This window comes from Gorilla gorilla, chromosome 16, assembly GCF_029281585.2.
Source record: "Gorilla gorilla gorilla isolate KB3781 chromosome 16, NHGRI_mGorGor1-v2.1_pri, whole genome shotgun sequence".
Classification (NCBI taxonomy): domain Eukaryota; kingdom Metazoa; phylum Chordata; class Mammalia; order Primates; family Hominidae; genus Gorilla; species Gorilla gorilla.
The window spans coordinates 55265119-55290696 of NC_073240.2; the positions used below are offsets into that span (position 1 = coordinate 55265119).

The following is a 25578-nucleotide window of genomic DNA, read 5'->3' on the forward strand; positions in this document are numbered from 1 at the left end:
GGAAAGGTGAAGATTCCTTAAAGAACTAAAAGTAGATCTACCCTTTAATCCAGCAATCCCACTTTTGGGTATCTACCCAAAGGAAAAGAAGTCATATACAAAAAAGATCTTTGCACATGCATGTTTATAGCAGCACAATTCACAATTTCAAAAATGTGGAACCAGCCCAAATGCCTATCAATCAACGAGTGGATAAAGAAATTGTGGTGTGTGTGTGTATATATATGTATATATATATACACCATGGAATACTACTCAGCCATAAAAAGGTATGAAATAATGACATTCACAGCAACCTGGATGGAACTGGAGGCCGTTATTCTAAGTGAAGTAACTCAGGAATGGAAAACTAAATATTATATGTTTTCACCCATAAGTGGGAGCTGAGCTATGAAGAAGCAAAGGCATAAGAATGATACAATGGACTTTGAGGACTTGGGGGAAAGGGAGGTTGGGGGGGAAGGATAAAAGACTACACATTGGGTACAGTAAACACTGCTTAGATAATGGGTGCACCAAAATCTCAGAAATCACCACTAAAGAACTTATTCGTGTAACCAAACACCACGTGTTCCCCTCAAAACCTATTGAAATGAAAAAATTTTAAAAATAGAAAAATAAGAAAGAGGAAAGAGTTAAACATGAAGTCTGTATGCCTAAGTTGTTGGTAGTATCATTGATCAGGAATAGGGAAGTAAAACAGAGGAGCTATTTGCCAGATGCTTCTGCTTCTGGCTCTGTCTAGACACTCTACGCTAAACTAAAATCAGACTAATATTTTCCCTGATGGCCAACAAAAAAGGTAAATAAAATTAAACAGCATCAGAAAGACAACAAAGACAACAAAGGCAACCAGGACTAGAGAATCTAAGATCCCTGAGAAAAGAAAAATGCGCTAAGGTGAGTCCTGTATTTTGTTGCATCTTCTCTCCCATGTTTTCACCCCCATACATCTGGCAATTTGCAATACGGGGCTTGCAGAGCAAACAGCCAACAGTAGCTCAGAGTTTACAGCTGTCTCCCTGGACTGGAGAAACAATATGGGTTATGGGGCTATGAAGGCTGCTTGGATTTGTGAGACCAAGATCCCAGAGAAAAGGAAACCACAGAAATATGAGTACAACATTCTACAGGCAGTTCCCACTGAAGGCATTTTCTGATGCCTAATTTACCTATGTGTTGAGATTGGGGCAGAAGAAAATCAAGTAGAAAGTGGCCACTAAGAGATTGGGAACTAAGTAGATACTTTAGCAGTCTCATAGTGCTGAAGGGACAAATGTTAGAGGTCAAGGCTGGTCCCCTTTGTGCCTACTTACAGTAACAGTCTCTCCTTCTGTTGCAGCAGTAACCACCTATGCCTAATAGCATAGATTAGTTTTATAGATTTTTATACTTTATATAAATGGAATCATACATTGTGTACAAAAAATAAGAAAGAAGGAACATTATAAACACTCTAGGCTTTCAGGTGAGATTTTTGAAGGTCTCTGCCCTAGAAATAATGACAAAGTGGAAATAGACCAACCTAAAACCCAACACTGTCTAGATCAAAGGTCCACAATTTTTCATGGACAATATATAACATTCATCAAAAAATTAAAGGCTACCAGACAACAGGACTAAATAACTATCTGGAGATTATGCTTCTTCAGCAATGAATTGAAAAACCAGACCCCAACAAACAGTAAGAACAAAGACGTTTGAAAAATCTGAATAAAACATTTAGAGATATCTATCTATATAGGTATCTACATTTCTATATCTATATCTGATCATCCAGAGTTTCCATAATTTTTCATTGACAATGCTTACACACAAAAACATCCATATAAAATTTATAAACAAAAATGATAAAATACATATTGTTATTAGGTACACATGGTACATTTACCAAAATAGACTGTCTCCTGAGCCTTAAAACAAAACTAATACATGTTAAGGGGAGAAATCATGTATTATATATTCTTGACACTGTAGAATTAAGACACAAATCAACTCCAAAAAGATAATTAGATAATTAAATACAGAAAAGCAGCAGAATATTCTAAATACTCATGAGTAAAAAAAGAAATCATGGTAAAAATTACAAAATATTTTGAATTAAGTGCTAATAAAATATGGCATATCCAGTTTTGTAGAATGCAGCTAAAACAGCAAGTAGATGAAAATTCAAAATGTTTTTGAGTAGAATTTTAAAAGTAAGTGTGGTCTATTTAAAACTTTATTAAATTTCTGTATTATAGCCACAAACAATTAGAAAATCATATATAAATCGTACCATTTAAATAACATTAAAATCACCACAAATAAATGTGATGAACGGCATACAAGCCATGTTTTCAAGCAACTATAAAATATTATGAGAGAAATTTAAGATTAACTAAATGAAATCTGTAACATTCCTAAGGAGATGCATTATTATAAAGATAGCAATTCCCGCCACATGGACCTACAGTTTCAATACAACCCTATGCAAATTTCAAAAGATATTTTTGTGCAAATTGACAAGACTTTAAAATGCATGTAGAAATGCAAAGTGCTTAAAAATACAAAGGCAATCTACAAACTGGAGAACTACATTATTGGTTAGCTAATAAAGTAGAGTTCTTAAGAGAGTGTCATGTTAATGCATTTCTCAGTCCTTTCTCACACTGCTATAAAGAAATACCTGAGTCTAGGTAAAAAAATAAATAGGTTTAATTGGCTCACAGTTCTGCAGGCTGTACAAGAAGCATAGTGGCTTCTGCTTCTGGGAAGTCCCCAGGAAGCTTTCAATCATGGCAAAAGGCAAAGAGGGAATGGGGCATCTCACATGGGGGGAGCAGGAGCAAGAGAGAGTGAGGTGGGATGTGCTGCACAGTTTTAAATAACCAGATCTCATGAGAACTCAAACACTATCACAAGAACAGCACCAAGGGGATAGTTCTAAACTATTCATGAAAACTCCACCTGCATGATCACACCACCTCCTACCAGGCCCCACCTCCAACATAGAGGACTACAATTTGACATGAGTTTTGGTGGGGACACAGATCCAAACCATATCAGTGCATAACAAATAAACCAAGGGAATAAAATAGTCCAGAGGCCAATTCACATGTATGGCATGATGACCTGATTTGCATCAAAGATGCAAATCCAATGCGGTGGGGAAATAAAGGGTGTTCTAAATAAATGGTGCTAGATCAACTGGGCACACATACAGGAAAAAGAATTTATGCTCAGAATGGAGGAGAAAATATCTAACACAATTTCCAAAAATCCGTTGTCCATAAATGATAGATCATAACTAAGGAGTCTGAGGTAAGCACCCAGGATCGGTTACAGATTAGTGTGAATGGGTAGAAGCTATACGGCAAAGAATTTAAAAATGAGGAAATGCGTTGATAGGGAAGAGAGCACGCAAAGTCTACATTTTACAAGAGTTTGAATTTTGAAGGGAATTACAGAGTAACTATTGAAAACTAAGCATATTTGAGGCAGCATGCGAAGAACCAAGACAGGGGTAGAGGTTGGAGGTAAAGGGGAGGAGATTGATTTGATGGAGAACAGGTAAACGTCTCTGAGGAAGCAAAACTGCAAGAGAGAATGAAAGGAGATTGTTGATTCTAAATTACTCTCATATACAAAAAGAGCAGCATTCCTGTTAATTATATGCAAATGATGTCCTTTGTGGTATGTAACACTATTAATTTGTTATAGGTGGTTTGAACCTTTTGTCATGCAGTGGCTAGATGAAAACGAAGATGTGTCAATGGAATTCCTTCATGGAGCACTGGGAAGAGACAAAAAAGATGGAGTGAGTTTAAATTACCTTAAGAAAGTTCATTGCCATGATTCAGTCACATTGCTTGCTTTTAACCTAATGGGAATTATTAGACTCATTGTTATTAATTGTTTCCATTCCCCAGTGACCAAAATTAATTTAAAACGCAATTTCAGTGGTCTGGTCAGAACCCTAGAAACTTGCCTACATTTATTAAAAAAAAAAAATCAGTCACCCATTTTTCCCAAGATTTTCTTTAATTCTTACATTAATCTGAATCTACAGGTTTCCTAACCTTGTACAAAACATCTTTGTTGTCCTGGAACTTTTCCAGGATTTCTAGATTAGGAGCAGACATTCTCCCAGTCCCTGTGCAGCAGCTCCCAAAATCTTGAGCCACAACCGGCTTGCTAAGCTAACCTATTGCCTGTGGAGAAAATGAAAGACAAAAGAACCAGTACCTCAATTCAGCAGTGGAAAAACCAATTAGCAGTAGCTTGCCCCATGATATTAGTTCCACCACACTTTCAAGAAAAGGAGATTAATGATTTTAAAGTGGGTAAGCATTTTATTACTGGGAAATGTAAATATATGATACGGGAGATTCAGTTGTTGATGGGAAACAGTGAAGATTTTTCCATTCCGCCTCTAATGTACTGTTTGGGATGGTTTCACCTCCTCTCCCCACAGTTCCAGCAGACATCTGATCATGCTCTCTTTTCTTGCTCCGTGGTTGACGTCTTTGCTCAGCTGAATCAGAGCTTTGAAATTATTAAGAAACTGGAATGCCCTAATCCTGAAGCATTATCTCACTTAATGAGAAGATTTGCAAAGGTAGGTTAAATAAAATGAGTCTTCTTTTTTTCTGGGTCTGTGGCAATCTGAGAAATGCTATTGTTTTGTGGTGTTAGTCTTCTCTGTCACCCCATCCCAGTTTATTTGTAATTCTGTACTAGTAAATTCAGTTGTTTCCAGGATTCCCATCTGATTTCCTACACTTCCTATTTCTTTAATATGCATTTATCATCTTAAAAATCTATTTATTGTTCACATCGAGGACTCCGTTACTTATAATCGAAGAAATTACCATGGATTTCCAAATTACTCCCATTTCAAATGTGGTGTTTTCTAGCTGAAAGTAAGCCTTGGCAATTTCACATTCAAATTGCCAAGTGTTTTAGCAGACATTGTAGTATAGTGCAATGTATATTGAACTTGGAGCCATGAAAACTGATTTCTGATTACAAATCAACCAATAATTGTAATTGAATCTCAATAGTTCAAGTTTTTTATGAATTTAGTTTTCATATTTGACATATTGATTTTGATAAACCAAGTTCATCTTAAGGCCCCTTCTCCTTTTAAAATCTAAAATGGCTTACCAACTGCTTACTACTTTGCCAAGAGTTTCAAGGGAAATATAAGAAATAAAAGAAGCAGCCACTGTCTATCAAATCTCAGAAAAAATCCATATAATATGCAAGACCACGTGACATAAACTAATTGAAAGATGACGTGAAAAGGGACACAATTCAGCTTTAAGCTTAGTGAGATCAACCGTAAATTGAGTGGAGGGAAACCTGATAAGAGCCGAAATAGACAGAGGCTTCATGACAAGGGCAGGGCTCGTAGAAGACTAAAACGGAGAAGTTAGAAAAGTATTCTAAGCCAGAGGAATAGCAGGAACAAAGGAAGAGGTAAAGCTGAGACTGACATGGGAAGGGCAGGGAGAAACAACCCTTGTGGGGAGAAGCAGTAGGAAATGTTGGGAGAGTGAAGATACCCCAGATCTTGAAGAACTTTGCTTCCCAGGTTGAGAAGTTTAGACTTAATGTGCTGGTCAATTTAGGAAACGCAGAACCTTTGGAGATTTTTATGCAGGGTAGTGACATAACAAACATAGTAATTTAGGGAAACTACTTACACAGTTCTATGTCTGGCTGATCTAAATATAAGTCTGATTCCATGGATTGAATGATGACTGAGGTTTTAGGCTGTTCATTCAACAAGTGCTTGCTGATATGCCTCACTCGCACACACTATAAGCCACCTTGAGGGATGTAGTCATGAATAAGCATAATTTCTGACCTCAGAAAACTTGTATGGAAGGGCCAAAGCTGCAAACAACTATGACAAAGTCAAATGTTATAATCAGAGCATCTCAGAAGTTGAAAGAGGCCCAGAATATAGATAAAGAAGCAGAGACAGAGAGACACTAAACTGTGTTATATTTATTTGCCATGAAATATTCTGATCTCGTCTTCATTAATTAGGAAGACTAACCTCCTACTTTTAAAATATTAAATAACAGCCAATAATCATTTATTTAAACCATTCTTAGAGATGACTTTCTGAGTCCCCTTAGATGATTCTAATTTCCCAATATAGTGAAATCTGTAGAGCATGATTCTAAAAATTCTCTAAGTCTTTTCTTGATGAGCAGCTGTGTTTGGGTGAATGCCAAGAAAAGAATGAAACTGGGTCATTAGGAATAGCGTTTGACAAAGTATGTCACGTACTATTCTTGGAATTCTGTAGGAGGTAGGGGAAGCAGGCTCATATGAGAATTTAAAAATCTCAGGGTTAATATATTTAGGTTAATATATTTAGTAACATATTATAATTGTACCTGATATTAGAAAAGTAACTAGAATTCACCCTCAGAGTAGTCAGGCAGGTAGGTTATGTAAGTTGGGAGACATGAGTGCACGGTAACAGAGTAGAAAGAATGCTGAATTGAGATTCCTAGACCCTGAGCTGCAGCCACCCGTTTGTAGCTCTGACCTTTCTTCAGCTGTAATACTGAACTTAGCCACAATAAGCCTGCTTGGGTATAACCAAATGTACTGAATGGAAGTATAAAAGGGTGGGAGGTCACAAGGAAGGTCATATTAGAATCACATTCAGGAAAACACATTCTCTAAAGCAAGAAGAAAAGAATCAGCTTCCAAGTATTACTGAGGAGATGTGTGCTTTTATTAGTACAATAAAAAAAATCAATTAAGTAAAACATTTTTAATCCATGGAAATTCAACAATATCCAATTGTCAGCAGGAAATAATGTAAGAACAATGAGAAGCATTTTCTGGAAAAGAAGAAATTAGTAATTTTCATTGAAAAAGAAATTCTATTTTATTGGAATGATTTAAAAATCTCTTGCCAGCATTTCTCTTTTTAACTCTTGCAGTGACTTACTATACAGAATAATAAATAAAAAGCAAAATCAATTAAACATAAATATAAAAATAAGAAACATCAGTCAAATCCATTTTACCATTATCAGCCTTTCCTTTTTATTTTTCTTTTTGAGACAGAGTCTCACTCTGTCACTGGAGTGCAGTGGCACAATCTCCGCTCACCGCAACCTTCACCTCCCGGGTTCAAGTGATTCTCCTGCCTTAGCCTCCCAAGAGTAGCTGGGATTACAGGTGTTCACCACCATACCCAGCTAATTTTTTGCATTTTTAGTAGAGACAGGGTTTCTCCATGTTGGCCAGGCTGGTCCCAAACTCATTATCAGCATTTCTGTCTATAATTTGTATTTTATATAACAAAGTAGATAAAAATCGTTTGTGTTTACTATAATTAGCCATTTCACAAGAACTGCAAACTATTGGAATTTGTTTTTATTTCATCAGATGTGACTGACTAATTAGTCTTGAAAACTCTACGCTTCTAAGTATTGGAATCCTTATATCAAAATATACTAAAATCCCATTATCTTTATGGGATTTATATTGATTTAAACAGTCTCCTGGAGATCAGACATATTGATTGTATCTGCAGAGATTTAAAAATTTTTGCATTTTAAAATGGGATTTAAAGGGACAATTTATTCTTACTAAACAGGATATAACACTAAAAAAAGTACCAAACAAAATGCTTCAAATTTCATATCAAGAACATTCAGAAGCTATGATGAGTGATAAAATGGGCACATGAGTAGTTAATATTCCTATGACCATAGTGCTGCTCTTGACAGGTATGGGTAATTTAATTTTAAAAATAGATATGAAGTAATGTTGTTTTTAATATTGCTTAAAAACAAACAAACAAATATTAAGTCCTGGGTATGAGTCTGGCTGTTTGCCAGGTGCTGGAGATACTGTGGTAAATGATGCACACATATTTATTTCTATTCCTTGTTCTCTGGGAACATAATTCTAATTTTTAACAACAATAATGATAATTCATTGAGCATTATTATATGCTAATCACTTTATACATTTTCTTATTCTTCACAACCATCTAATTAAATGGGTACTATTATTTTCCCTAATTTCCATCCATGATGAAACAGACTAAAAATGTTTAAATAATTGAAATGATATGGATAGAATCCTTTCAACCACTAAACTATACTCACTTCTCATTCTGGTGTGATCAGTATTAAGTTAGAAATTTGGAGAATAGAATCTCACTATTTGTTTTTTACCCTTAAGGTCAAACCTAGGCATTTATGGTGACAGAAATGGGAGACCCTATCTTATGTTGGATGTGTTAAAATACATTACATAAATCCAGGGAGTCACATTTCTAATGTTGCTGGATCAATATGACAGTTTTCTTGCCGTCCTTGTGTTGCTCTAATACTGCATTGTTCCATGCATAAAATATGAATGAAAAGATGGATTTGGAACCACACTTCTTATCTTACTGATCATAAGAGCAGTACACTAGATGGAATAACTGGAAGTGTTGACAGGATATTTAGCCCACTCCTAACAGGGTGGCATTAGCTCAGAAAAACACAATGCCTTTGTCTGAGTAATTGATGGCCGTCCCACTCAGTGCTCCACCAGTACCTGTGTGTCAAATCAGAACTGATTGTAGCTGAAAGATATTTTAGTCACCCTGTCTAATCCTTTAAATGCAGCAGAATCACTCTCTGTACTGCCACACTCCTATTAGAATTTCATGTTATTTAATCTGGAACTTTTTGAATAGCAGCTCTTTATAGGCATCCATAAAAGAGCCCTCTACTCCTGATGACTATTTCTTTAGAACAAGATGCAACAGTCCCTGCTAGGCTGTTTGTTCCCTCTCTGCACTATACTCTCTTCTAAAGACCAGTAGTTCCCCAAAGATAAAATCATGACCTAAGCTCACACACCCAGAAGTCTTATGTTCCAGGCCTTGCCAGGTGCCCCTTCCATCACAGCTTCTCTCTGAAGAGTTACCTCCACCCTGCCATGCATTCGTTAAGATAGTGGTTCTCAAACTTTGTATGCATTGGAATTACCTTAGACTTGTTAAAACCCAGACAGCTGGAGCCCACCTCTGGCATTTCTGACTCAGTAATTTAGGATAGGACCAAATAATGTGCATGTCCAACAAGTTCCCAGGTGATGCTTATAATGCTGCTGATTCCAGAACTACATTCCGAGAAACAATGAGTTAAGCATGTCATAAGCAACAGCTTATTAGTATTAAAGAGCTATTGTGTGATAGTGGTTTACTTAGCTGAATAAATTAGAATGAAATTGAAGTTGCCCACAAAATGTACTTTGCACACTCTCATTCAAGTGTACATTGTACATTAGTAAAGATGGGAGTTATTACGGCAGTGTACTTGCAACTCTTATAGGCACACAGCTTTAAGCTATATTCTTTTTTTTTTTTTTTGAGACAATCTCGCTCTGTCGCCCAGGCTGGATATATTCTATATGACTGTGCACTTTGTCTTACCTGCAGCCCATCCTGACTTGCTAACCATTGGCATTTGTAGGCTATTACATGTGAGATCCCAGGATTCCTTGTCTCTAAGCATAAATTCAAGGGACTAAGGTTTTCCTATGAAGTAGACTCAAGCTGTAGGCCATAGGGCATACTTCAAGAATTATTGTAAAGGGTATCCAGCTTCCTCTTTCTTCTTTAGAAAACGATAACAAAAGCAAAAAACAAAATCCATGATGTTCAGCAAGTCACCTGGCAGCTGTAGGATGTAGGGGAAGCAGAATCATAAGAATTAAAAAATCTCGCATGGCACTAAGTTGTAGAGGATTTTCACACAGCCCAAACTTTACCTTAAGCAAGCTACAATGTCTGAGTTACAACGATTGCCTAAAGTCAGGTTTATGGTTTGTGTTTATATGTTGTTGTGTATGCAACGCAATATAATAATTCTTCAAGTTTATAATGTCATCAAGAAGCTGTAGATTGAGAGTAGTGTTCATATGTACAAACGAATAAATATTTCATAGGTAAGTCCAAAGTAAGTCAACATTATGTCTAAAGTAAAATTTGAAGAGACACATTTGAAGATAATTCAGTCTGATCAGTCATCTGTTTACCAGGATTTATTGGTCTGCTGCTTGATAAGATTTTATATTTTCAAGGTCAACTTTCTATTTGAGCTGATGCATATTATCACATTACTGTGTACTTCAACGAAGTATTGATTTTCTGTCTGTGTGTTATCTCTTATTTCAGGATTTCATTGTGATTTTCAAAGTGTGTAAGCAAGCTTATAATCAATTTAGCGAATTCAGGTTTATAAATTAAACATCTCTTCTTCAGCTTAACTCTTTGGAGTGTCTCCCTCAGTTGATTTTGAGCCACTAAGAAAATTCAGGCATATGTTGTACAAATAAGAAAATAAAAGTTTTTTTGTCTTTACTTTTCTATCAAAAGAGATGACATTTCTACTGCTATTGTTGCCTTATCTCTTCTAAGAAAATCATATCTACACTTGGCTTATGATAATTTAATCTATGTATAAAAGCAGTAGAGTGCAAACACATTCATGCATCTTTAAGTAATTGAAATAAAATTTAATTAACATGGTTTATTTTCCTCTGCTTTGCATAATTAATGAAAACAGAGGGCATTCTTAGGCCCAGAAACAGTTGTTAGAGGGAGAAAAAAATGTAGAACTAAGATGAAAAAGACAGCAAGAAGTTAACTTAGGATTAAACTTTATAGCATATTTGTAAACTACATACTTACCTGGGTAAAGTTCACAATGTTTTCTTTCTTAGACTATCAATAAAGTGCTGCTCCAGTATGCTGCAATTGTATCAAGTGATTTCAGTTCATATTGTGATAAGGAAAATGTGGTAAGTAAAAAATGTCTCTACTTTCAAGTATCTCTCAGTTGAGATTTACTTCTTCAAAGTATGAGTAAGCAAGATAAATTGTTGACTTTCAGTTTTCACATAGGATAATAAGAAATAAGGAACTTAAGAAGCTGGAAACTTCTCCAGGGTTCTTGAACTGGTTTTAATACAGGATTTACAGGAAGGTAGAGAGTGTCTCAATGCCAGCCAACTTGTGGTTTTCCATGTAGATAAGGAACAAGACTAGAATAAATCATTGAAAATAAACATATTCATAAAATACTGGAGCTGAGAAAAACAAGGGACTTAAGAATTAGATGAGTATTGGCACCAACTAGTTTCATTTTGGCATTAATACTCAAATAAGTGTAATTTAGTCTTTCAGTTTTCAAATAAATTGCAAATGTTAATATATAGAACAATGCTGATTTCTATTCTGAATTATTAAAATAGCTTTTTTAGATGATTGAGAAAATATTTATAAAATTCAAACTAGTATTGCAACTTAATAAAAGGCATAAAGAAAAGCTAGATAAAGGTATTTGAAATATAGTAAGATTTATTTTATGATGGAAGGTGAAAGCTTTCTTATTCAATCTGTAATATTAGGAGAAATACATTGGCAGCATTGTAAACATTTTGAAAAACAGTAGCTCTGAAAAAAAAAAGTGTTTAAAAAGTGAGTATAGGGTTTTTTTTTAAAAAAAGAAAAACCAGTTTTTTCCCCCTCCAAAAATCAGTTTCGCTATCAGGTGAATCTAAATTATTCTCAAGAAAGCTACTAGTTTTCTCCCTGAAACCTCATTGACCTCTTGCTGACAGCTCATTAAGATAAGTCAGTCCTAATGGTTCTTGAGAATTCTATAAGATGCTTCTTTTCCTTAAATTAATATGCTGCCCAGAAATTTTATTAGAACTTTTTGACAACTCAAACAATTATTTCTTATTGCTATTGATTATACTCAAAAAGCAAGATATTTATTTATTGAAAGTATATTATTTCTGATTACAAGATAATACATGTCTAAAGTGTTACATTGAAAATCAAAACAGTATCTGATAATTTCACAAAAGGATCCTGTTTCTACTAGGACAGCCAAATTGAAGATTTTGAAAGGTGACCATGAGCTCCTAAGGCTAATTCCTGCCATTCAGAAAGGCAAATTAGTTTTTAAAAGCCCCTGCAGAGTTCCACTTTATGTATTAACATTCTATATTATATTTTACATTTAATAAACGCTGAGATAAAAATCATAACCCAGTATTTATTATATTATTCTATGTACTCTTTCTGTAGGTTTTATACTTTGAAAAATTAAATCTTTATAAAAAGAAACAAAAGCCCTCCAAATATTACAGCAAAGGAACTTCCTTTTCCTTCCCTCAGTGCTTTTCTTCCATAATTACTAATATCTTGACCAGCCTTATACACTGTTGTTTAAATGCCAAGTATCATTTTAGCTTTTATAAAAGAATATCACTTGGTTGCTAGGCTTATGTTTTCATTCAAGGCAAGTTGAAATGCTTTTGTACATTTCCATGAGTATATATAGTTACTATTATAGAGACTTATTTATAATTATTTTAATATCAGATTTCAATATCAAGATCACTGAAACTTGTACATCTTTCAGTATATCTATGGCAATATATCTATTTCATCTGCAAATTGAGCTAGAAACATCTAAAGATAGACATCATTTAAGATACGACCATAATATAGGCCGGGCGCGGTGGCTCACACCCGTAATTCCAGCACTTTGGGCGGCTGAGGTGGGCAGATCACCTGAGGTCAGGAGTTCAAGACCAGCCTGGCCAACATGGTGAAACCCTGTCTCTACTAAAAATATAAAATTAACCAGGTGTGGTGGCGTGCACCTGTAATCCAAGCTACTAGGGAGGCTGAGGCAGGAGAATTGCTTGAACCCGGGAGATGGAGGTTGCAGTGAGCCAAGATTGTGCCATTGCACTCCAGCCTGGCCAAAAAAGAGTGAAACTCTGTCTCAAAAACATACAAACAAAAAAGATATGACCAAAACATTTGAGTTCTCCGGGTTCAGAATTAAAGACCAGAGTTAAATAAAATATCCATGTCAGAATAATTTGTTTTCTACTGTAACATTTTAAATTGGAAATGGGTCAAAATGTTTTTATTTATTTAATTTCACATTCCAAAATATAGCAAGACATCACAATCTAAATTAGAATTACTTTTATTTAAAATAATTTTTAAAATATTTTTAAACTCAGAAACACTTTGGCCATGTAGAAGTGTTCCTAGTCTGAAACTTTCATATTCATTATGTTTCAGTTTCCTAACTTTGTTCCAGATTGAGATAAAATTAAAGGTATTATTCTATTTTTAGGGAAAAAATCAAGATATAAAAATAGGAAGATACAAATTGACTTTAACATAGTTTGTTTTATCTTACTAAACTCAAAAAGCAATATCCCTGAATTAGGGTAATGTTTCCTTTGCTGTCAGTTTCCTTTTTTCATTTACTATGAAGTTGTTCTTTTTTTCATTTACTATGAAGTTGTCAAAAGTAAAACTCTTTCATGATTAAATTTAAGGTGAATTTGTATAATCTGTTCCCAGTAGCAGTTTGATGAATTGATTCAGTAAAACTGAACTTTGAACATTTCAAGGTCAGGGAACTCTTAATGAAAAGGGAGAGTCTCAAATTTATTTTTGTTTCCCTCCGGATAACTGCATCTCCTCTTTTTTCTCTGTAGTCTAACTTGGGGTCAATAGCAATCCATGTCAAGTGAGCCAAACTGTCCATGTTTATTTTGTTCTCAGTAGCTCTTTTTCATCAGAAATCATCATAGTGAGAAGAGTTGGCAGTTGGCCTTTATTTATAAAGCTAGTACTAGGGTCCTGTTACATGTGACAATAAAGATTAGCTTGAATGTTAATATCAAATAATCTAAGAAGAGTCTATCAAGCTAACTTAGACATGGGAAACAAGGTGATACTAATCACTCACTTGTGTAGTCTTCCTGTTTCTCATTATAAGTCATTGTTTTACTTTGACCTTGGATTTCTCCCTGGTAGGATTGCCCAGATTCACACCAAATCTTCCCTTTCTGCAATTAAAAGTAAATGTCAATGACCCTACCTCCTAGTGAAAAGATAGGTTATTGGCTTAGTTTGTGGATTTTGGGTCAAGATGCTGAATCCTCTGAAAATGTGGCCCTACCCACTATGGAAAGGACTAAGCCCAGATCAAGTAGTACTCACTTATGGCTATGGATCAGAATCATTTGTGGAACATTTTGATTCAGCTAATTAAAACAGAATCTTTGGGGGATACATCTCAGATATCTGTGTTAAAAAATAAAGTTTTTAAGTGACTGGAATCAAGGAAACAGAAAGGAATTATTAAATTGTTTTCATAAATCAAAGTGATGACGTGGTCACTTTAAGAGTCAAGTAGAAAGTTTTTCAAAGGTCATTAATATGGCTCAAGTAATAATAAAATCTTTCCACTGATAAGACCTAACACCTCTCTGACATCCCTTGAGTCCTTTGCATGACTCTGGTTATTGGGTTATTTCTCAGCAACTTGGAAGATACATCCATTTTCCTTCCTTTCTCTATTTCTCTTTCTGTGTCTGTTTTTCTCTGATATACTGGCTCTTAGGAATCAATATACAGCAAAGATTAAATGATTCTATAAGTATTATGAATTGTTTTCTAATTATGAATTAATGTTTACTATTCTAAGTTCACATCTAGACCTGTCGCAAAGCTTTACATCTTTGTTATTATTATTATATTATCTGGCTCCTTGGAAACAAGTGGAGAAACATTTTCTAAGCATGTACACCACTGTGCAGTAGTTTGTAAGAAAAGCAGAAAGAGACACAGCAGCATGTACAATGTATTTAAGGTTAGCTGGTGAGGGTGAAAAGCAACTCAAATGTAAAGCAATGTAAAACAAATGCCAAGTGAGTGATAAGATAAAATCCAGGAAAAAAGAACGCTCTGACCTGAATGATGGATATGAGTCAAATAAGCAAGTAGGAAAATGAGAAGAAAAACACAGGTTAAAGCCAGAAGAAAAACACTTCGAATACCAGCATGTGGTCTTTACCTGCAGCCAGAAAATCTATTTAAGTTTATTTTTAAAATGTTTTTGCATTTAAAAAATCACATGGTATTTTGTTTTCTAAAACAGTAAAATAACAGAATTTGAGCTAACCTTTTTCTAAAAGTAAATCTATAAAAACAAAAAGTGTGCTTACTTTCTAAGTATGAAATGTTACAATGTTAAAGATAAAAGAAACTTTAGCAGCAAGTCTCAAATGTTTTATTGTCTGAGTATGTTATTAAATTTCATTCCCCAATGTGGCATTATGTTTCTCCATTTCCATTCTTAACTGTTACAAACTATAATGTTGAAATAGCAGAATTAGTATATACATCTAATATAATAGGAATCCAAGATAGCTATTTTCCACCACTTATAAGTTAAACTCATTCAATAATTTTATATAAAAAGATTGCTCATAATAGTCTTTTTTTCTATATTTAAAGCCGTGTATCTTGATGAACAATATTCAACAATTGCGGGTCCAGCTGGAAAAAATGTTTGAATCCATGGGAGGGAAGGAGGTGGGTATCTTTTTCTCCTACATTTGCTAAAAACCTACTTAGAGATTATTAGCAGCATATCTCTTGCTATGAAAGTGTCTTAATCAAGTTTTTACATGGTTAACTAAGAACAGGAAATGATAATAATCTCAAATGTCATTAACAACTAAAATGATTTTTATCCACAACAGAATACTTTAGTAAATACATTAGAAGTGTGAATGGGAGGCAGAAGATAGTAGCCTTTGGTCTTACGTGTGTGTGCATGTATGTTTGTGTGTGTAGTCATATATACACACATATATATTTGTATGCTAATGACTTGTAAAATTCCACAAATTGTGTTTTTCACTGTCTTGTACAATGTCAGCTTGATATCAATGTTTGTTCTGAAATATGCTTTGTGGTGCTATTGGTTTTTGATGTACTGGAGTTTATTTTTCACATTGAGAAAGCTCTGTCAAAAATGTGTTGTGTGATGTGTCTGTAATGTGTCATGTCTTTGTCCAACATCTTTGACTTGCAATTCCATGAGCAGAAGAAGGAAGGAGAAAGATTCTTTTATGAGGTTTGTGATAGTAAGCATCTTATCCCTTACCTGGCTGTTCCCTCCAACCCTCACTCCATACCTAAAGACCATTGCATTTTCTACTTATTCCCATTTGCTTGTTTGGAAGAGACAGACAGTGAAATACTAGCTATGCACCTGCATCTTCCTGCCTGCCACAGTCTTTTCTTTCATAAACTGACCTAAGCATTCAGGGATTGAGGACTGGAGAAGGTGCTGAGAGGGAGGGTCATGAAGCAGGGTTTCTCCCCATGCCCTTATTCCCCTGGAAACAATCTCAAGGGCAGCTATGTCAAGAATATGTAGATATATACTTCCGTTTAAGATTCCTTTACATTGTTCCTTCCCGTGGGAAAGTTTATGAGATGTGCGTAATGCTAGGATGCATTTCAAAGTAAATATCCCTTTTATTTCTAAACTTATGTGACTACAAATGTTACTTTTAAGATTGGCTCCTTCCCATGTGATTTTGCTTTTAACCCCAAGGAGATGTTTTTACATTTCCCCAATGTCTGTTTCTTTTTCAGTATTTTGAAAAATGAACTTGCTATTTAGCATTCTACAATGGTGAAGCACTAGAATATATGTGTGATGATGCAAAACTTTAAAAAAATGAACCTTTATGAGCTGTGCCTTCATTGCAATCTCAGTTTTATTTGTATAAAATAAGGCCTCATTCCCTAAAGTGTGTTAATGCTTTATGTAAAGTTTGAGGGCATTGATCTTATTTCAAAATTATTCTGCTGAATTAGGTAAGCACAACCAATTAAGGAACATAATGTGAGATTTCCTTTTCAATTTTACTGATGTTTTATATTCAGACTCGAAGTCCACTTAGCATTTAGAAAAGTGATGAAGAAATTATTGATTTCCTGTGGGAAATATTATCTCCTTCCTATAAATTTTAAAGCCTACAAATCATTTAAGAATAAAGTTATATTTAAAATGTCATATTTCCATAAATTTATCCTTATGCTACTTATGCTATTTCATTACTATTCTGTGTTTGAACTCTAACGTGAATAACATATTGTTGAACTGAATTTAACCAGATAAATCAGACCTGTACTTAAAGGAAACTGGATGCGCCAAGCCACTTGCTAATTAAAAATGTTATAAAGTGGCTTGTTCACTAGTCAAAAATGAATTCTTTCTTTCAGATAGAATTGCTGGTTTGAAATATACAGGTTTCACACTATTCATTTTATTTCAAATAGATGAGTAAACCATAGAACTCCTCCTCTTATTGAAGAACATAATGAAAACAGAAATACTGAACTTGGTACCTTCTCCCTTTAAAACTCTTGCAATGTCTACTTGCTAAACTCCTCAGACATGTTTTAAGAAGAAAACGTAAATAAATCAGTGAAATAAAATGAATGCCTAGCTTCTAACAATGTAATCTTCTCCTTTCTTTTTCTAAATATTTTTTTCATTTCTTTCCTTCCTCTCTTTACCCTTTTCTGTGATTTTCTGTTTCTCCTGTTTTCTTTTTCTCCTCTCTATGCATAGATCTTTTCTCTTATTGTCTTCCATTTTCAGCTCAAAGTTTTAGGTAGGGCCAGTCAGCATTTGCACAGAGATTGATGAAATGTCAGGAGGAAGCAAGACTTGCATTCAAGTCTGAGTGCATCATGTGTCCTCCCAGAAAATAGAAGCTTAATTGATACAGAATTATGACAGAGTTTCTGATTACTCTGGGGTCTCCAGGCAACAGAATTTCAAAATAATAAGCAGAGTTCTTCCAATATTGTTGTATAAACATGGCAGTATCTAAATGGTTTCCTTAACTTGGGGCTTTTATAAAGATGAAAAAGGATTTGATTGAAAATTATAGAATTCACCCTTTGATATGAGAAAATTACAGAATTCGCCCTTTGATATGCAACACTTGATACAGACAGGTTCAGGGGCCTTTAAAAGTTATGCAATGTGTTCTAATTCAAATTCCCAGTTTTTTTCCTTACAGTGGAACTGGTTGTAAAACCTTTCACTGGTATTATAACCAATTCCACTGTAAATAAGGGAAATATTCCAGGCTAGACCTTATTCTTCATTTAAGAGTTTCTTTTTGTTTTATCCCCCACCATCTGTGCTGATATATGTACTTCTTGCTATAAAAATTAAATAGCAAATAATTGCTTGTGCACTTGCTCAAAATGGTTTTTAATGCTATGTGTTTATTAGCTGGCTTCTAACAACAGCATTGCTTTCCTCTAATATTATACTATCTGCAAAGTGCTGGCTGCTTACAGGCATGACTGCGTGCTACTGCAGCTCCCTGCTGCTTTAACCTGATCACCATGTAGTTGAGGCAGCTGTTTTTTCTTCACAGAATCAGCCTCTTTTCCCTCTGGAAATAAAAAGAGTGTTTAAAACCCTTTTTCAGTGGAAAAATTCACTCTCTGTATGGAGTTCAAATGGAAGCATTGCTTAACACCATGATGATCTTGGGATTATGTTGTTGACAATGGTTCCAAAAACAGTCACTTAAGCAATCATTGTTAGACAGTTGCATGGACAATATCCTATGGGCCATGTCAGCACACTTACTTTCTAATGCCCTATTTAGGGAAAAAGAAGTCAAAAGAGAAAAGCAAACCACTAATTTTCTTCTCCTATAAAGTGATTTTCCAACACACTTCTCTGCATACAAATCAGGGGCATGTTTTGGCATAACATCTCTGATTCCTCTAGAGAATATATTAAAAAAAAATCTCACAAACCATGAAGAAAAACTAACCTTTAGGAATGGAGTACAGAGTCTGTTTTTTAAAAAAGCACCTCTGGTGATTTTTTATGTGGATACAGTTTTGGGAATCACTATACTAAAACAAATAAAATAGCCAACCCATGTTATAGATGTACTAGAGCTACAAGTTAATTTGCACTACAATCCCCATATAATATTACCTGTCACTTTATAACACAATAACAACAAAATGATTATCAGGGTGCCATGTAATAATTTTCATTCATTGGTGAGTGATTACGTTAGGTTACATTATGTTAATAGCTTAATTATTTCATGAATATAATTTATTATCTATCAATTGCAAATAATTACTTAGCTTGTATTCATTTTGTAACAAAAACACATTGCTGCAGCCCATGAAAAGGACTTATCATTAATTTGTAATCTAATATATACAGGTATATGAAAAAAATCCAAAATTTAATTTCTTTTCAGGAAGTTATAAGATATGGATTTTGAAACTCTAAAGAACTTGTATTATGATCATTGATTTAGAAGGTGCATTAATCCTTCACAGTATTTTATTGGTGCAGTCGTTTTAAATGGTAGAATCCATAGTTATCCATAAGCCTGCTAACTGTTGATGTTACTTCAAATTGTAGTTAGCCGTTATTAAGACATTTAGGGAAAATGGAGGGTTCATTTGTTCAGCTAAATTATTTTCATCTGTTGACCACAGGCAGCTCCATTAGGTATAATGATAAAGCTATTTGTATTGTTACGACTCAAAAAAGGATTGACTCTTCTGTGTCATATCATGGTGGTAAAATTTCCCATGAGAGTAACTTCACATAAGTCCAGGCAGAATAGAGCCAAGGAATCTGGACCATAACCCCATCATTTTAAAAATATGGATATTGTAATGGTCAACTAAATTATCCTTTTATTTCAGAGATGTATATCTATGTCGCTTTTAATTTTTAATGACAAATTTGGTGTGTCAACTAGAAATTGCATCTGACTGCCCAAAAGTGTGTGTTTTTGTAGCTCATTGAAATTCACTGTAATACCTATTAGCCACATGGACCAAGTCATTAACTAAGCAACCCTAGACCAGGAAGGAAAAACATTAATCTTCATCATTTTTCACTTGCCACTAGCCTCTCAACTTTATACGTGCTGAGGCAACAGGAGATGAAAGATCAGAGCTTCAAAGGAAATAATACTCCATGCCAGTAGTTCTTCTTGAACTTCAGCACGCATCAGAACTACCTGATGAGTTTATGAAAAGCACACATCACTGAACTCTACCCCCAGTGTATTTGATTCAGTACGTTTGGGGCAGGGCCAGGTGATTTGCATTTCTAAGGAATCTCTGGGTGACGCTGATGCTACTGGTCTGGGGACCATGCTTTGAGAATTACTGCTATATGCTTTCTGAAAAAGAATCAGGCCAGGTGTGGTAGCTCGTTCCTGTAATCCCAGCACTTTGGGGGGCCAAAGTGGGTGGATCACCTGAGGTCAAGGGTTCGAGATCAGCCTAACATGGCAAAATCCTGTTTCTACTAAAAATACCAAAAATTAGCCAGGCATGGTGGTGGGCGCCTGTAATCCCAGCTACTCAGGAGGCTGAAGCAGGAGAATCACTTGAACCCTAGAGGCGGAGGTTGCAGTGAGCAGAGATCGCACCACGGCACTCCAGCCTGGACAACGGAGTGAGATGCTGTCTCAAAAAAAAAAAAAAGGAATCAGATAATTAGAAAATAACACAGAATACCCGTTTTTCTTATTTGTATACCAGCCCTGACCAGCCTAATTTCTGTGTTTTGAATCTTAAGAACACCTGAGATTCAAGGTGTTTGTATGGAAATTGGAACAGCATGCAAGAGTGCAGGCAAGTATTTGTATTAAAGAATATGATAGTCCCAAAATACAGGTAGTCGATTTGCAATCATATACAAAATTCTTGCAGTTTTTTAAGATTCTGGCCTTTATGCTTGAATTTTATATGTAATCTTATAAAAAATGGTGTTATAGTTAACAGAGGCCAAATTTTACATTCAGGTTTCTAATCTGTCTCACCTTTTCTTCTTAATATAGAAATATAAGTTACTAGTTAATAAATTAATAAGAATTAATCTACTGTTCTCATATTTTCAGGAATTATAAAATATAGAATAAATTATAAAGTATATATTAGATAATAAAATAGACAATTTCAAATTGTCACATTATATCTTTCAGTTCTAAAACTGTTTTCTAAAGCAATTTGAAAAGTTCTTCTTATTTAGTTAGAATATCCATTGTTGCCTACTTACATGTAGTTTATCTGCAGGTGGGCAGAAATTGGGGTACAAAATAAAAACATTTTTTTAATGCCTGGGGCCTCAAGGAGATTACAAGGTGTGAGGGACTTGGTAAAACATAATTAGACTAGAGATGCCTTTTAGCACTTACTGAAGGATATTCAGAAGCCAGCTGTTCCATGTCTTTCTCCACCACTGTAAGCATCTCTTCCCCTTGGGGCTGACTGCTGTATGAAAGAAAGATCTGAGCACACTGAATATGATGACAGAATGTACTCCTTCGCTAATTCATTCAACAAATATTTATTTGCTGAGCACTTGTTATGAGCTGTAAATTTTACTAGGAACTGGAGATACATTAATTACTAAGATGCAGACCCCACCCTCAAAGAACTTAGAAGATTTTAGGGGAATCAGAGCAATTAAAGAGATAAGGTTTGTGAGAGAAAAACAACAAGGACACTCCTAAACGTGACGATATCCTTCAGATGAAAGTTTTAATTGTTATAACTTATCCTGCAACAATTCAGAAATAAACTCAAACCTCACCTCTTGTTGTATAAATAGAGGTAAAAAGGGAAATGTAATTTGGCTGACGTCAGTAAAAGCAACCAGTTATAGCTTCATAACCCCAGATAATAAGGAGAATTGAATATTTGAAGTGCTGGCCTTTTATTCTGGCAACATGCACAGACTGCCTGGTTTCTTTCTCCTCCTAACCATCTCTGCAATTAGATTTAATAAATTGAACTTAATGGAAAATTAAGAGAATAATAAGGGCCAATAAAGCAAATTATATTGAAGTGATTTAATAAATATGTTTAATAATTTAGCACTACTACCGCATAAAGTTTAGCTAACTGCTAAGCTTGTGAAATTAAGAAAAGGTGCTGCTGAGGAGGTTGAAAGGTTTTTTGGTTGGTGAGCCATGTCAAAATGAAATACAGACCCAGGCAGGTGATGCTTGTTAACCTCATTTCCCAGAGCATTTAAGAGAGCTCACAGGGTTACTCATATACTGCCAAGTCTCTTTTTAAACTCCCCTCTCTCTGAACCTTAAGAAAACTTAAGGAGAAAGGACACATGCCCCAGCAAGGAAGGAGAGGGAGACAGCTTCACTTTAACTGCCATCTTCTATAATAAATCTATTTCATTATCTTGTTGTGATCACCTTCAGTTGCTCATGCCTGCTTTAACAAACCATAAACCAATGCCATTACTGGTAAAATTTAACTTCTTTAACCCAGTCAATTCTCTTTTTTGCCCTACTAAGCAGAATAGTCCTCAGACACCCTGAGATAATGGCTCACAGAGAACACTCTGTCCCCAGCACTTGATGGTCAACAGGTCCTGAATTCAGTTGACTGGGTGGACTATATTCACATCGCTGAGCAGTGGTTTATAACACATGCAGGAATGTGAAGAAACAGCCAAATGGGTCAGACAGAGTAGGTCAGGGGAAAAGGGCAGAACAAAATTCTAAACATAAAGTGTCTCGTTGATTCTATTCCTAACTTATCCCTACCCAGTCTATTTTCACAATTAGCCAATAGATGCAACATATAAGCCCTAAATTCCTTTCCCATTGTTATAAAACAGGGATTCCTGTTTTTTTAATGAACATTTTCAGAAGAGAATTTCTTCAGAGGAAATAGCTTCTAAGAATGCAGCTCTTCAGTCCCCATGTGGCTCCAAAAGCATAACACATTATCTGTGCTTTGGTTTTACCCATTTGGAAACAACGAGGAAGTTGAACTATGTGATTTCAGAAATTCTTTCTTTTTTCTAAATTTCTGTCATTATAAGGACAATCCGCATGTTAGCAATCCATGAAGTAGAGGAATAGTGTATGTGTTGTAGGTGAGAAGGGAAAAAATGTATAAGAGAAAAGAATGTCACATCACTCATATAAAGCCTGAAGGTGTAATTTAGAGAAAAACAGTTCACAGGAACAGAAAAAGCCAAAATTCCTTATATTCACTAACTCAAAACTATATTGAGTGAATTATAAAAGGTAAGGCAATCTTTTTTTTTTCCTTCAGTTGTGTAGACTGAAGAACCTCATTTAACATATCTCAAAGGCATTTTGTTGATTTGAAGCACAGTGACAGTTGGATTTACTGCATACTCTCTTTAATTAGGATGGGAGACAGCTATTGATGTTCAACTTTTTGAAACCCGGAAGTTAGAAACATGAATTTATACAACTGATACCTCTAGCATAACATTCATGCAAATCTGAATAGGATAAAGAAAATGCCATAGTCTGTCTGAAAATTGTCATGTAAGTTCTTGGAGTTTCTCCTTAAGAGGCATTTTAAAATGAAACAAAAAACAGGGTAGTGTGGTTAGAGCTGGGCACATTTGTTTCCGGTAGAGAGGACCATGTATTCTTTTACTTCTGACAACAAACCACAGTATTCATGCTGACACCACAGGCTTATGAAGTGATTTAGGGCATTTCCAGGAAAGTACCCTACTTCTAGATTCACTAGGGAATTTTTGCTGAATTCTCAGTCATATATTTTAAGTTGAAGTAGACCCTATAAGATGAAAAGATTATGATCAAGTGGAAGATTTGAAGGAAAATGATCTTTTAAAAAGAAAAAATAAAAAAAAGCAAGAGCCCAGATAAGATTGTGAGAAGTTGCTTGAGGCAATTCCCTGGTGGAAAGCCAGCTTGAAGGATGATACGCCAGTGTCATGATCATATTTGGATTTATTACACCAGTTAGGAGGATGAAGGGGGGAAACAGGAAATAGGAACACAATGCGTAGATGATTACAGTGGGCTAGAGGAGAAAAATTCAGAATCTGGAAGTGAAGAGGAAAAGACAGTTGGATAAAACATTTCAGAGATATCACCAATCATATTTGGTATGGAAGTAAATACGGAGGGAAGAAAACAGAAGTCAAAGATGACTTTCACATTTCTACCTTAAACAATTGTAGGCCATTAACCAAATCAGAGGAAATAAGAAGATAAATAAATTAAGAATGGTAATAAGTTGTGCTTTGATATGCTACAGCTGAAGTATGTATGAGCCATCAAAGTGGAAGTTTACTAGGTACTTGGAAATATAGACACAATTCTCAGGCATGCTGTTAAGAATGTTGATAATAGATTTGGGGCCCTTAGCATATGGGGGATAACTGAAGCCATGGGCATGAATTTAATTGCTCAAGGGGAGTACAGAGTAAAAAGAAAAGAAGATTGAAAAAGGAGAATTGAAGGACACTAATATTTAAGGGATATACAGAGGAGGAAAGTTAACAGAAGACACAGACAAATCACAGGCAGTTACAGAAGTAGGGAAGGACCTTGGGAAACAGAGCAAACAACAGTATGAATGAAGGCTAAGATAAATAAGGTCCTTGAAATTAGGAAATCATTGGTGACCATATGGAAACACGTCAGTGGCATATCTGTAACAGAAGCAAGCCACATTGCAGAGAACTAATGAATGTTTAGGAGAAAAGGATGTGGAGTCAACAAGTTTGACACTGTTGTAAGCAGTCTGAAGATCAAAAGAAGGAAGGATATTGGCCAGATGTCAATGAGAATGTAGTTCCAAATAAGTTTGGCTTCTGTTTCATTGTCTGTTGTTTATTTTAACATAAATGTTACTTGAGCATATTTATAGGATGGGGTAATAAAATTAATGGTAGAGGGAATGAAAAGGGAAAGAGATAATTGATGGAACAAAATCCGAAAGAAGGAACCAAGAGTGCAAGTTAAACAGCATTTTTCTTGGAAATAAGGCTTTTTCATGGAACTAGAGGTGAAATTTTTATTTATTAATGTTTTAATGCAAAAATATTGGAGAGTATGAAACCCACCAGAATGATGATTAAATTTTGGCCCCTGGTGAGATGGCCAGGAAGTTACCTTACTTCCTGATTTGCACTTCTTTACAGAAAATAACAAACCGATAACACTGATGAGCTGAACACAGGAAAAGATAGCTTAGTAGCCCGTAGGAAATGAAGGAAATGAGATAGTAATAAAGACTGTGGAGAAGAAATAAAATTCACACTAAAGATCTTTAATTTCTTCCATGCAAAGTCTATTTTTCAAGAGTTTATATTGAGCTATCTGTAGAGTTTAAAGGACTTTTAAATGACTTTGCAACTCATTGGTTGTAACTCTAGCAAGAGCTTGAGGGTCAGTTTAACAATTGCTGCTGTAAGAGAATATATAACATGTATTTTCTTTAGACCTCTAGGGAAATAATCTTTTCTGGAAAACAAACAAACATGCAGTGTGGGTATGGTAACCATTCTTCTGAACCAAACAAATAGCAAGGAAACACCTGACATGGTCTGGCAATGAGATAGATATTTGAAATCAGGATTAACTTGATAACTCTGGAATATATGGTTTCTAAGGAATGAAAGATTTCAAGGGCAAAATATCCTATTCATAGTTAATGCAAGGTATCAGTCCAAGGAGATGAAGATGATATAGGACTGCTTCTGTGAGGGAATTTTTATGCTTCCGTCTATCCTCACTTCCTTCCTTAACATGTGGTGAATGCCCATGCATGCAGGACACTGGGACAGATACCCAGGATAGAAAAGTATG

General features: G+C 35.1%; 1 protein-coding gene across 1 annotated transcript in view; it reads left to right on the forward strand.

Moving 5' to 3' along the window:
- UNC13C (unc-13 homolog C) overlaps positions 1–25578 on the forward strand; it is a 649688-nt gene that overhangs the window by 515036 nt on the left and 109074 nt on the right. The window contains exons 20-23 of the mRNA XM_031002438.3: positions 3703–3799; positions 4457–4600; positions 10747–10824; positions 15368–15445. Coding sequence (XP_030858298.3) covers positions 3703–3799; positions 4457–4600; positions 10747–10824; positions 15368–15445 — 397 coding nt within the window. The remainder of the gene's footprint in view (positions 1–3702; positions 3800–4456; positions 4601–10746; positions 10825–15367; positions 15446–25578) is intronic.